Source organism: Nuphar pumila, chromosome 11, assembly GCF_984573655.1.
Source record: "Nuphar pumila chromosome 11, dmNupPumi1.hap1.1, whole genome shotgun sequence".
Lineage (NCBI taxonomy): Eukaryota > Viridiplantae > Streptophyta > Magnoliopsida > Nymphaeales > Nymphaeaceae > Nuphar > Nuphar pumila.
Genome location: NC_143259.1, coordinates 5,997,894 through 6,011,534, shown reverse-complemented (window position 1 = coordinate 6,011,534; position 13,641 = coordinate 5,997,894). Strand labels below are relative to the sequence as shown.

The following is a 13,641-nucleotide window of genomic DNA, read 5'->3' as shown; positions in this document are numbered from 1 at the left end:
CACTTCTCTCTCAAAAAAAAAAAAAACTGGGTCCGGAGACCAAGAAAGATTTTGGTTTGGTTCGAGGCCTGAGGGCTATTAATGGGTCGGGTACAACTCGGCACCATAGTGACAAATACCACGAAAAATTACCTGAAAGTTAAAAACGATAATTTCTTGTGGTATTTTGAATTTCTCATGTTTTTTTTGTCAAAAAAATAAATATTGCATTTTAAACATGATATTTATGCTGTTATCAGTTATTCATATTAAAAACTGTGTTTTTTATTTTTAAATAAATTTATTTATATTTCTTTATACAAAATTAATTTTATATTTTAAATGTATTTTTCATTGCCAACATTTTGCCAAAAAAAAACATGAGATTTAAAAAACAATTTCAATTTCTCGCGAGATTTTAGCTGCTGATATTTTTTCTGTTTTAAACTTTGGTCGCTATGCCCGGTACCCACAGGAACACATATTGGGTTTAATATGTGTAACGTATATTATCGCCTATATTTTGAAAAAATAACATGATTTTTATCCTGATATTTTGTATTCTGTTGTAATATTACGAGAATTTACCTGAAAGTTAAAAACAACAATTTCTTGCGGTATTTTGAATTTCTTATGTTTTTTTGTCAAAACATAAATATTGCATTTTAATCATGATATTTATGTCTTTATCAGTTATTTATATTAAAAGCTGTGTTTTTTTTAAATATTTTTATTTATATTTCTTTATACAAAATTAATTTTATCTTTTAAATGTATTTTTCATTGCCAACATTTTGCCGAAGAAAACATGAGATTTTCAAGACATTCGGGTCAGATCTCCTTAGTTTATGAACTGGGACCAGCACAATGAACTGTTCTTTTTTTCCTTTTTTAATGTTGGATGAGTCTTATATATGGTTCGTTTATTTAGCAAGATCCGCATTGCAAGTGGATCCATGCCACTATAATTGCCGGGGCTGATCCACTAAGTTGCATATTTTTATTTTTTCAATAAAATCAAACACCTTCCCCTTTAGGGTGTAGACAAGTGGATGGGATGTGGTTTATTGACAAATCTCGGATTATCTAATATGCCAGATTGGATCTGGATTTTGGGTAGCCAAAACTCTGGCCCGTCCATGCCAAACACTGCGGCTTCTAAAGAAAGGGACACAATCCAACTTAGCACCAAAATGGTTCTGATCTTATCATGTAGTAAAATGGGATCATATTTGAGTTTAAAAAAATGTAAGCCAGATCCGACTATACTTATTTGGACCAGGAGGGCCCTATTGAACTAAGTAAATGGCGATTCATGGGTCAGACATCCGACCCGGGACCTATCAAAGTTGACATTCACAAAAACAGCTGGATAGGATTCTAGGGGGCTGAGCAGGACAACGGATTGGATGTGGGTCCATCTCACAAAGTCCATCCAAAATCTGCGTTAATTAACCATATTTTGAATCATATCCAGAAGAGACAGGACCCATTGCACATTTGCGCCCCATGACCCGAACATAAGTTTACATATTGGAACAGCAAAAATTCATAAAATAATGAACACATGAATTAAATTCTTTTGCATTCAAAAAAAATTATTTAAAAAACAAAAAGGTTAAGTTAAAAAACTGGCAAATATAGTATAATGTAAGTTCAGTTCAGTTTTAATTGTATAAAACGAAGTAAAAATAATGATCAAGTAATTTAAATCCAAGAACCACTTGATTTTTTGACCCAAAGATCCAGTAAATTCAGATCCGTTTTATAGTTCTATGAAAAATATTATTTTTAGACACCTTTTTGTTTTCTAAACCAGCGTAGCAATTCTTGTAAAAAAAAGAAAATCAATAAGGTAAAATCAAATGTGAGTTTTCCATGAGAAAATATTGGAAAATATCTATACATACAAAACTACAAAGAATATAAAAATATGAACAAAATGAATAAAAATAAATTACAAGAAGTTTTTTAATGTGTTAATACCATGTTAAAAATGCAATATTTTGAAAATAGATGATAACTTGGAGATATCTCACTAGTTTTGTTCCAAAATTCTCTCGAAAAACAAGTTTTTTCATGTGATTTAAAATAATCATAGAGAGTTTCTTTTATTTACTTGGGGTTTTCTTAAAAGTTTGATTTAAAAAAAAAAAACTTTCCTAACTATGATCCTAGTAGCACATTAGGGCTTGCTTATCTGGTAGGGGTGACTTGCTAATGTCGCCAAGTCTATGCAACATCATGGATTCAAAACCCAGGGGGATGTCCCTTGGAGTCCGGATGGAGCGCAATCTCATGGCACAAAATTTGTGCATTAAGCACCTGATTGCCCTCCATCAGGCCTTGGGCCCCACAACTGAGCCCTGTCCCCAAGATGGAGGGTGATCTGGTGCTTAATGTTCAATTTTTTGTGCAATCATATTGGACCTGATCTCTTCACTGTGCCTTGCCGTAACGTTGAAGTTAAGTGTACTCTCCCTCTCCGGTGCGTCGGGGCTAAGGGGATCTTGCGTTTTTACTAACCAAATCCCTTCCAAGTCAATGATGGGTAGGGATGTCAATGGGTCGGGTAACCAAATCAGGAACCAGATTAGAAAATCAGATTCAAGATCGGTGTTGAGTTTTGCATTGAAACCTGACCTGAATCCAACTAAAACATGAACCCATTTAAGTGTAAATATCAGGTTTTAAGCTAGTCAGATCCATATTAGGTTTTAACTTTTCCATCCGACACCGAATCCGATTAGGTCAGATCCAATTCATTTTTATCCCATCCTAATCCGTCCCCTTGACATCCCTAATGGGGGGGGGGGGGGGAGGTGTTCCTTAGGCTTTAAAAAAGTAAACTATTACCCTAATCAAACAATGAGGTCGGCCAAGCCGGGGCCCACATCATCCCCATCATCACCCAACCCAAACTCGGAGAACCGATCCGTAACAATCCGATCCGAATCGTACCGGTTCCCCGGATATCCAAGAGGAAGCAAGCACAAAAGTAGGTGCCATTTTCGTAAATTAGCAAAAGAACGGGGGGTATTTCTAGATCATACAAGCAGAATGAGACAAAGAGGGCACGTGGCACGTCGTCGTGGCTCCTGAAAAAAAAAATATGACGAGGAGGGAAAATATGAAGCGGTGTGCTGACGTTTCCCTCTCTCTATTTTGTATATCCCCGCCCCTTTCTCTCTCTCTCTCGTCTTTTTCCCCTTCCTTCTTCCGAATCCTCCCCTCTCCCCGCTCTCACGTTGGGTTCTGCAATTCCGTAGTGGGAAGAAGGCGACGAACTCTCAACGGTGCCCTCTTTCCTTCTCCCAATCCGTCTCCCTCTCGCTATGTTCGTTTATTTATGCGAGCGAAGCAAGCAATGAACAAGTGAAGGAATCGACGGAATAGCGTACTTCCCCAAGAACCGGTTTATTCCGTTTTCTTCCTGTTTTTCTTCGTCTTCTTTCTCTTCTTCTCCTGTTTCCGAATTCCCCATTATCGGAATCGTGGGTGGAAACGCGATTTCTCGCTTCCGATTTCGCCAATCGCAGCCGGCGAGGGGTCTGAGTTGCTTTCCTTCGTCCTCACGCGAACGCCGGTACGTTGTATCAGTGGATCGTCTCTTTCCCGTGCCCTAATTTGTTCTCCCTTGCAGGATTTTTCTGTTATTTGAATGGATTTTGTGACATTGTGTTTGGATGATGTCTCTAGAGCGGGAAATTCTGTTGGGTGGTTGTTTTTTGTTGTGTTGATGAAACTAGGGTTTATGATCTCTGCTGTTATTGTTCTTTCCTGTTTTTTTCTCGTGCTTGTTTCGTTCTAAAATGGTGTTTGGTTGGTGTCTGGGTGAGTGCTTGGTTGAATTTTGAGGGGGATTTCTGGTTTTGTGATGATAGGGCGACGAGTTTTTCATTGTGTTTCAGGTATTGATGACGGTGGTGGCTGTTTGGGGGTTTCTGTGGCGGAGTGAGTTCGGTGGTGGTTTGTCGATTTAGAACGTTTTTGTTTTTTTGGTCGAAAAGCCATGACCGATATCCAACCGCTGCAGTCCAAACAGGAAACGAGTGAATTGAATGCCCGCGAGGCATTCAGGCGAGGTTTCGAGGAGCTCGTGAGGGATCACTTGGATTCTTGCATGTCGCTCGCCTCCTGTAGCAGTTCCCCTCTGGAGCTCGGCTCCGGAGTTCGCCGCGACTTGGGTGAGCGGCGGTGCCGGAGATGCTTTGGCGATCGAATGCAGTGCGAGTCTGTCGATGTCCAGTGCCTTCACGAAGATCGGCCGGAGGAAGAAGATGAAGAGAGCGACCAATTGGCTCGCCGTAGGCGGCGGTCTGATCTCGGGGAAGATGATGTCGCTGAGTCTTCCGCTGCGAGGAGGCGCTATTCTCGAATTCTCAGTAGGTGGGCGGCCCGACAAGCTCAGGATATGATCACCACGATGGAGCAGCACAACCGGGAGACGGAGTTGATGGCACTTTCCCGCTTACATTCTGTTTCAATGCTGGATGCATCTTTTCTAAGTGAGTCATCGGCTTCAAGAGGGCAAGGTGCGGTGGAGAGGCCGACCTCTCAGGCATCTTTGATCCGTCAGATGTGGAAGGAGTTGGAGGATGTGAATTTGATCAATCATGCTCGAGAAAGGCCACGGTCTAGGCATTCTGATACGGACTCCCCTAGATATGGCAGGCTGGGAAGTGTTACTCCATCACCCCGTGCAAATGAAGATAATCAAGGCGCACTCACCAGTACAAATATGTTAATTAGCCAAGCTACCGAGCAGAGAGGCATCGAGGAGATCAGGAGTGATGATTCGGAGGTGCCTCGATGGCTGGAGTGCGAGCATAATGCTGCTGAGGTTCCGAGGGCAGAAAGCGAAAATGAGTATGCGACATGGTCGAATGGCCAAGCAGATTCTCAGAATGATGAACATGGTGATCGGACCTCTAGCAGGGAACAGTCCCCAGATCTTGGTGAAGGCGAAAGAGAAAGAGTGAGACAAATATTTCGGGGTTGGATGGCAGAGACTGCGATCAGTAATGAAACCTCTACTTTGTCAAGAAGAAACAGTCCTAGGGCTGAATTGCTTGGCGAAACTGAGCGTGAGAGAGTGAGGCTGGCCAGGGAGTGGGTACATATGGCAAGCCAGCAGAGCGATGCTCGTGCTAATAGAATGCAGCAAACCCTGGCATCTGCTGTTGAGCCGAACAGCATCCAGAGGCAGGCCATGGAGAGGGAAACAGTCCAAGAAAGGCTTGCTGCTGATTCTGATGAAGGCCAACCAGAGCATATACGTAGAGACTTGCTCAGGCTGCGGGGCAGACAAGCATTGCTTGATCTGCTGGTGCGAATTGAGGCAGAAAGACGGAGAGAACTTCAGGGGTTAGTGGAGTATCGGGCTGTTACAGATTTTGCTCACCGCAACCGTATCCAGGTGAATAGGATTTCATCAAGGCAAACCTTGAATTATGCTTTTTGGGTTTAGTTTTAGGAAGCTGTATTCATCATGGTGCTCTTATACATATTTTGTGAAGATCATTTTCTTTTTCATGGCCTGTAAAAAATGTCTATCTACATGGTCGGACAGTTGCTGTTCTAGTTTTTCAGTGAAACAATGTGTCGTCTGAGAATTATGACAAGCATTTTCACGAGATAAGTTTCTTGACGCTGGGTATATTGTTTTCTAACACGAGATGTTCTTTCAGTCACTTCTCAGGGTGAGGTTTCTACGGAATGGCAGATCCAATGATGAAGAAAGACCACCTTCAGTGGCTGCAAGAGAACTGTCTCATTTAAGGCAACGGCATACCGTTTCCGGTCTGAGGTAGGCCTCTAGTTTTGTCCGCCCTCCCTATCCCCGTCTTGTTGAAAGCATCATTATGTTTCGACTTATATGATTTTTTTCCTCTTCTTATCACGCTGTTTACTTAGTAATTGTATCTATATGTTCCTTTTTATTCTGTTTTGTTCTTCCCCCTGCCCCTTTCTGGCTTTGGTTTCCTATCACATTACCTACTTATTAGCTGGTTTCATCTGTTCCTTTTTGGCATTGAGCTCATATTTACTTGTGGTCTCAATTTTCTCAGTTCATGATAAACATGAATGTTTGATTCTGATAATTATTCATTGGGGCAAGAAAGAGATACTTATGATTATGTTCTGGTTTACTTGCTTTTATGAAGGCTGTGGAGTTTAAAACCTTCTTTTCATCTTGAATCATTTCCTGATGCTTCCTGTTTAACACATTAAACAAAGGAGCAGGAATAGTTTGTTATTTGAAATTTTCTTCTTAAGTTACAGATACAATGCAACGGTTGCAACCTCTGAAAGTAAAATGGTAAATGGAAATTTTACTTAAGGCTTAGTTTGGGAACTGGTAGCTGGGATGGGAGTTTATGCATTTGGTGAGAACTTGGTCAAACTACCTTCATGGGATATGTTTGGAAGCTAGCAGCTGGGAAGGGAGTTTATGCATTTGGGAAAGGAAGGGAGACAGTCTCCCTTTTGTATTTGCACAGATCTTGGATTTGGTAACTACCATCTCCTAGAGGTTGTAGCTGCCAAATACAGGATTTGGCAGTTGCCACTTTTCCAAATGCATAAACGCGATCTAACTGCTAGCCTCCAAACGAGCCTAAAATTTCTGGTTCCAACAATTTCAGTTTAGTTAATTTTCTGTAATGTAGAATGACTCAGCTGAGTCATACATATATTATATATATATATATATATATATATATATTTGCACTACTAATAACATTATATATATATATACTTTGTTACAGAATATTATATTATAATACACATTACATGTAAAAATTAGGTATACATATATACAAACATATTATATACATATTTTTCTATAGAAATATAAAGTCACGAGTCAACCCGTCCCGAGTCAAATTGTGAGTCACTAGGTTTTAAAACTATGCTTTTTAGTCAGATACCTCATCATGTACTGAGCCTTGCTTCGTGCACCTTCTAGATGACATATTTACCAAATGCGCTTTTGTCATCCTATCTAGTATTCCTTGTATCCATATACACAAAGTCTCAATCTTTTAAATGATTAATAAAAGCTTAGAGGGGCATACCATATGAGCAATGCAATCCATCTAGGAACTGTAAAGCTGGGTCACAGATTTCTGAGATCATGTAAAGCTGCAGATACCATTTCAGTTGTGTCTTCCCAAGGATAGGATAGTTGCTATACCTCAGCTAGCACTGCTGCTATGACCACTACTTTGCATACTCCAGCAAGGTGCAATGTGTTGTTTTGTACTTCTTGAGGTATAAAAACGCAGGCTAACCAAGCTTAGATGATTGATCCTCTCAGGAAAGAATGATACTTGCCTAATCAGCATGTGAAAATGTCGATGGTGACTAGGGTATTGACTGACTTTGGAGATTGTGGAAGAGCATGCCAAGTCATCACTTGTGCACTATTATAGGATAGATTTTGTTTGATAACTTCCATATATTCAATGAAGGAGACATATTAGCTTTCAAATCTGATTCATAACCAATATCATCTTATCCATCATAGGATAGATTTTGTTTGATAACTTCCTATTCAATGAAGGAAACATATTAACTTTCAAATCTGATCCATAGCCAGTATCATCTTATCCATAAGGTTTAACCTAAGTCACATGGGTGCGGGTGCGGGGGTGCGGGGGTGCGGTAGGGCAAAAATGTAAATATATATATATATATATATATATATATATATAATTTTGAAGTTTTAACAGTTAACATTGTCATAATATCATTCATCATGCATACAATATATCAACCTAAATATCAATCAAATAAGTAAAGCAGAAAAGAACTAAATTACCTACCAAAAGTAATGGATCTTAATAATTTTCTTCTTCATCATCAAATGCATCATTAGAAAGAAGACTGAGCTCAGATAAATCCATGTGTCATGTTGAAATCATGGTCTCCCTCAAAGTCACACTCTTCTAGGTTTACATCCCAAAATTTGGATGTTCCTTGTCTACGTTACAAACCCAATTTGAAAATGTTAAATACAATAAAAGTATATTTAAATAAAAAAATAAATAATAAATAATCAAATAACTATGAGAGCAAATTTGTACCTGTATTCATCATTAGTTCGCGAAAGTAGTCGAAGATTTGAATGAACATATACTAAATCCTCTACACGCTTGCTTATGAGTTTGTTTCTCTTCACGTTGTGGATTTGAGAATATGTGCTCCAATTTCTTTCACAACAGGATGAACTAGCAGGTTGCGATAGCAATGGTAATGCAAGACGTTGAAAAAGAGGTGTTTCTGATCCAAATGTTGACCACCATGTGATAGGATCTATATTATCCTCCTCTCTTGCGAATAATGTTGGTCCATATAATCTCAAAGATGAAAAATTTTCAAACTCTTGTGTGACTTGATTTAGAAGATATGCTTCATACAAAAAGTTTTATCATACACATATTTCTATGTCTTGATAGGTTTGTGTCTAGATTTGGAGGGACACGACCAATACCACCTGCTTGCCACTTTTTTGTATAATATTTTTTATTAAGAGAATGTGCCATGCAATGCAAAGGAGTGTTGCCCTTATCCCATCTTCTGACTAAAATTGAATGAATATGGTTAAAAATTTTTAAATCATCCAGTGCAGGATTTTTTTCTTCATGCTTGAAAACAATATTTTTATTTTTTCAATTATATTATCCTACATTTCATAAACTCTGTGAAGCATGAGCTCATCCTTATCAACTTCTCTCAACATTTCGCAAATAGGTTGGGTAAATTGAAGAAAGTATACTACTTTGTCCCAAAACTCATTATCAATAATGAATTTCTTAATTTCTTGAGCCTTGACATCATCATCAGCACGATAGAATGTTCAATTTTCATCAGTTACCATGCTAACCAAAGCATTCTTCATTTTTTTAATCCTCTTCACCATCATAATGATGGACGCAAAATGTGTTTCAGTGACCTTCAACAATTTCAAGTTAGAATGTCTATTAAATATATCATTAGCACGATTATGGTTAACAACGAAATTTCTAATGCTTTTGACATTTCTTTCTAAATCTTCAATCCATGAACATAAAGCATATGCTTGTGGATTTTCTTCTTCTTTGGGGTTGCATATGCTCTTTAGGGTCAGATTTAAGTTGTGTGCTACACAGGAAGTCCAAAAAATATGAGGGTAGTCACTCTCCAAACTAAATGTTGCACTTTTACAAACTGGAGCGTTGTCTGTAATAATTTGTACAACATTCTGATCACTCACTTCTTTTATGACTTCTATAAATAACCCCTTCAAATACTCTGCATTTTTATATTCTCTAGATGCGTCAACTGCTTTCAAGAATACTAGGCCACTAAGCGAAGAAGCAATAAAATTGATCAGTGGACGCCTTTGAATATATGTTCATCCATCAGACATAATGAAAACTTCATTTTGCTCCCATGAATATTTTTTAATCTCCAACAACCTCTCCACATTTGCCCTCTCTTCTGCAATAAGTGTAGTTCGTATTTTTTCTGAGTTTGGAGGCACATAGCTACTCAAATTACAATTTGCCAAGGATGTTACTAAATCTTTTCAATAAAGATTTCTAGCCGCATTAAATGGGAGTGAAGTAGAATAAAAATACCTCCCAACTTTTCTATCCAATTCTTCTCTTCCATATGTATTGAATGTTGCTTGTATCGTTCATCTACCTCCTACATTGACTTTTCCTTTTTTTTCAGCATCTTCTTGGTGGCTTGCAAATGACACACTAACTGCACAAGAATCGGTCATTGTCTTTCTCTTCTCATATTCTTCTCGTATTTTCTTGTATCGTCTTCGCATTGCCTCATCAACTTTTCTACATCATGAAATGCCATGTCCTGGTATCTTCAACAAATGAGCCTTCACTCTTGTGTAAGACCCAACAAAATCTCTTTCACAGAGCTTGCATCGAAATCTCTTGTTTCCACCACCTCCTTCTCCAGATTTTGCAAGTTTATCTACATGTACCCATAGTAACCCCACCTCATCAGTTCCACTACAATTATCGGCAAAACTAGCAGCATAACTCAAATGTTAGGATGAGGATGACGCAAGTCCTTTCTCTTTATCCGTCATTTTTATCCTGAAAAAAAATACATTTAAAATTTCAAATCAATTATACAAACATTATCTTGATATAAATATATAAATATATAAATATATATTATATATATCCCCTGCCAAAAACAGGGAGGGACTCAACCCCTCCCCTGAAATAAGAGAGAGCAGGGAAGGGGGCTCGACCCCTCCCCTGCCGACCTAACAAGAGAGCGAGAGGGGGGAGCTCGACCCCCTCCCCTGCCGAAATAAGAGGGAGCAGGGGGGCTCAGCCCCTCCCCTGCCGACCCAACAAGAGAGCGAGAGAGGGGGCTCGACCCCTCCCCTGTCGAAAATAGAGGGAGCAGGGGGGCTCAACCCCTCCCCTGCCGACCCAACAAGATAGCGAGAGGGGGGCTCGACCCCTCCCCTGCCGAAATCAGAGGGAGCAGGGGGGGGGGGGCTCGGCCCCTCCCCTGCCGACCCAACAAGAGAGCGAGAGGGAGCAGGGGGGCTCAAACCCTCCCCTGCCGACCCAACATGAGAGCGAGAGGGAGTAGGGGGTCTCGACCCCTCCATTGCCGACACAAGAAGAGAGAGAGAGAGGGAGCTAGAGGGTACCTGCGATGAGGGAGAGGAGGAGGTGGCGTCGGGCAGAGGTGTCGGGATGACTCGAGTTGTGCGGGAGAGGAGAGGAGATTAGGGCAATTTTTTTTTTTTGCCCTAATCCTCCTTTTTCATCATTTTTTTTAACGTCCAAAAATTTGGACCAAAATGACCCTGGGTGCATTGACTGCACCCAGGGTTGTGTTGACCGCACCCAGTGCGGCACCTGCTTTGCCGAGTCACTGTGACTTAGGGTTTAACATACTGAAGTGCATCTATAGTGCTGTGGTACTTCCATGGTCCAGGAAGTAGCTCAGCTAACTTTTCTGTAGCCTTGTGAGTGTTGGGAATCATAGTTGGTACACAATGCCACGTGATTGTTCTTTTTTGTCTGGTAAATCGGCTGCATCCTTTATCTTAGAAAACACCTAAGGATTCTATGTACTTCAGCTGCGAAAAGAAAAGTTTTCATTTCCAAGATCTCATTTTAAACTTGGCAAAAAATATTCATGCACTCTATGTGAGAAGGCGAACTGACAGCAGAAATAATACAATCAACATATTAAAAAATGGTAATACCATAACATATACTGCTAGAAGAATGATTGTGCCCCAAATTCTTGAATAGACAAAGAATGTTCAACCTGGAGTCAATGACATTCAAATGCCTTTATATTATTTATAACTTGAGGTGGCTTCAAGCTAGTAGGAAGTGTATTGACTAATTTATGAACTGTTTAGATGGCAAACTTTCTCTGAGGGGATCCTGGTAGATCCTAGAGTGTTAGATACAGTTCTTTTTGTTTTTCCCTTTAAGCTAGCTAAAAAAATGCAGTTCTGATGTCTAATTATTTATGTGTTCATCCATAAAAACAGAAAGAGAAAGAAAGGGCAATATCAACAATACCCATCTTCGTGACTGAACTAAAGATTACACTATTGTCCAGGTCATGAACCTTACATAATAATTTTCATAATTAATCCAGCCTTGCATTAGGAAGGAAAAGAAAAGGCAAAAAAAGAGTATAGAAGGTTCTCTTTGTAGTGTGATCCTTCTGAAGCCTGAAATCTGCTGATCTAAGCTGCATTCCCTGATCACAATCCTAAAAGCACATGATGAATGCGTGAAAATTTTGGAAAGCTTGTGAGGCCTAAGAAATTTATGGTCTTTCAGATGTGGTGTTTTGTCTCTTCTGAAAATGACCTTTTTGAAGAGCTCCACTATTTGTTTAACATGCTGTAATATAGTATGAAAATGCTTTCTCTCAAACTCGCTGCATTTATGTTACTTCCTTTTATGTCAAGTTGTAAAGTGTAAACTTTAGTCTTGTTGAAATTGTAATGGTGTATACCTTATGTGATTAGGGATAGCTTTCGGTTCAGATTAGAAAACATCTATCGAGGTCAAGCAAGCAATCATTCCGATTCTGCTGTTGGTAATCATGTAGATGTTTCTAGAACTGATCATCCAAGGCCAGCTTTGGTGGTTCGAAATGAAGTTTTGAATGAGCCTCAGCCAAGAAATGAGGAATCTGATGCATATCCAATGTCAGAACATATGGATGCCATGGAAAACAGCACATCAATACCAAATGCTCAGGAACCAAATTTGCAAGAAGGATCTGCAGAAGACACAGGAAGGGATTGGCAAGAATCTGCTGAGATCCTGGTTGATGAAGGGCAAGATGGAGTTGTGGAAGAACTGCAGGGTGATTGGCAAGATCAACTTCAGGATCAAGCACAAACAAATGTGCTGGAAGATATGGATGATGTACCTTTTCAAGAACATGATGGTTGGCACGAGGCAAGCCCCCAGGATGATGTAGAAAATTGGCAAGAAGAGCCTCATGATACTTCAATATCTCAGAGAAGTTTCTCCATTCAGAGAGTTAATGGATTTCAGCCTCCTAATGATGATAATGTGTATAGCATGGAACTCAGGGAACTCCTCAGCAGGTTTTGTTATCTTGCAATTAGAACATATATATGTGCCCTTTCTGTGTCTTCTCTTCAGCTTTCTGAACTATGTCTGCCCGTGTCACTGTTTGGTGTGCTTTTGAAAGGTGAATAAGCAAAATGATTTTTCTTTTAATTTTTCTTTTTTTGATGACATTTTCTTGCAGGCGAAGTGTTTCAAATCTTCTTAGAAGTGGATTTCGTGAAAGCTTGGATCAATTGATCCAGTCATATATTCAAAGGCAAAGTCGAACTCCGGTTGATTGGGATTTGCAAACTCTGCAGCAGGATGAGGCCTCTGAGGAGCAAACTCAGGATCAGCCTGGAGAAGTTGCCCAGAATGAGGATCAGACTAACCCTACCATTAGACCTATAATGACTCTGCCAACTCCTCCACTCCCACCACCACCACCACAACCCCTTTGGCATCAGGGTCTGCAAACTACTAACTGGCCCAGGCAAAGCTTGCAACGTTCAGAAATGGTATGTATGTTTTCTTTTCAAGCTTGTGTATTATGTCCAGTTATGGTGACCAATGCCATCATTTGGGATGGTGGATTTCAATTGTAGGAAATAATAAATGTATACGCAACAGGATTTAATGGCTGTTAACTCTTTGGCATTTTTTATGCTGCACAAACAAGGGTTTCTGAAAGCCAAAATCGATTAGCATATGCATAATGAGGCTGAAAATTCAAAGTTGGTGCATGGATATGTTTGATCATATGTGTTAAAATAGCATATATATATATATATATATATATATATATATAAAAGTCTGTAATTTGTATTGATAGTCAGGGGTATTCTGGTCTTTTTCCCTTGTAGTAGGCATTGTTCATTAGGAACAATTTTTTAACATTTCTTTTTTTTTTTTATCTTTTTTGTCTTTCTTTAATTGGGCATGGGCTCTATGGTCATTTGACCATAGCGTCGTTGGGGGCTCCCCAACAGTCATAAATATGACCGTTCGGAGCTCCGAATGACTCTATTGGGCGCTCCTCCCCTTTCATTCTTAATGTTTTTGCTTAAGCATA

General features: G+C 39.5%; 1 protein-coding gene across 6 annotated transcripts in view; it reads left to right on the top strand.

Moving 5' to 3' along the window:
* Window positions 1–3,180: 3,180 nt before the first annotated feature.
* Window positions 3,181–13,641, top strand: part of LOC149821757 (uncharacterized) — a 32,600-nt gene continuing 22,139 nt past the window's right edge. For all 6 annotated transcript variants that reach the window (XR_016425871.1, XR_016425870.1, XR_016425869.1 and 3 more), the window contains exons 1-5: window positions 3,181–3,565; window positions 3,891–5,398; window positions 5,670–5,788; window positions 12,014–12,604; window positions 12,772–13,087. Coding sequence is in view for 3 of the 6 variants with exons in the window: in XM_089980527.1 (XP_089836653.1) it covers window positions 3,992–5,398; window positions 5,670–5,788; window positions 12,014–12,604; window positions 12,772–13,087 (2,433 nt within the window). In the remaining 3 variants the exon portion in view is untranslated. The remainder of the gene's footprint in view (window positions 3,566–3,890; window positions 5,399–5,669; window positions 5,789–12,013; window positions 12,605–12,771; window positions 13,088–13,641) is intronic.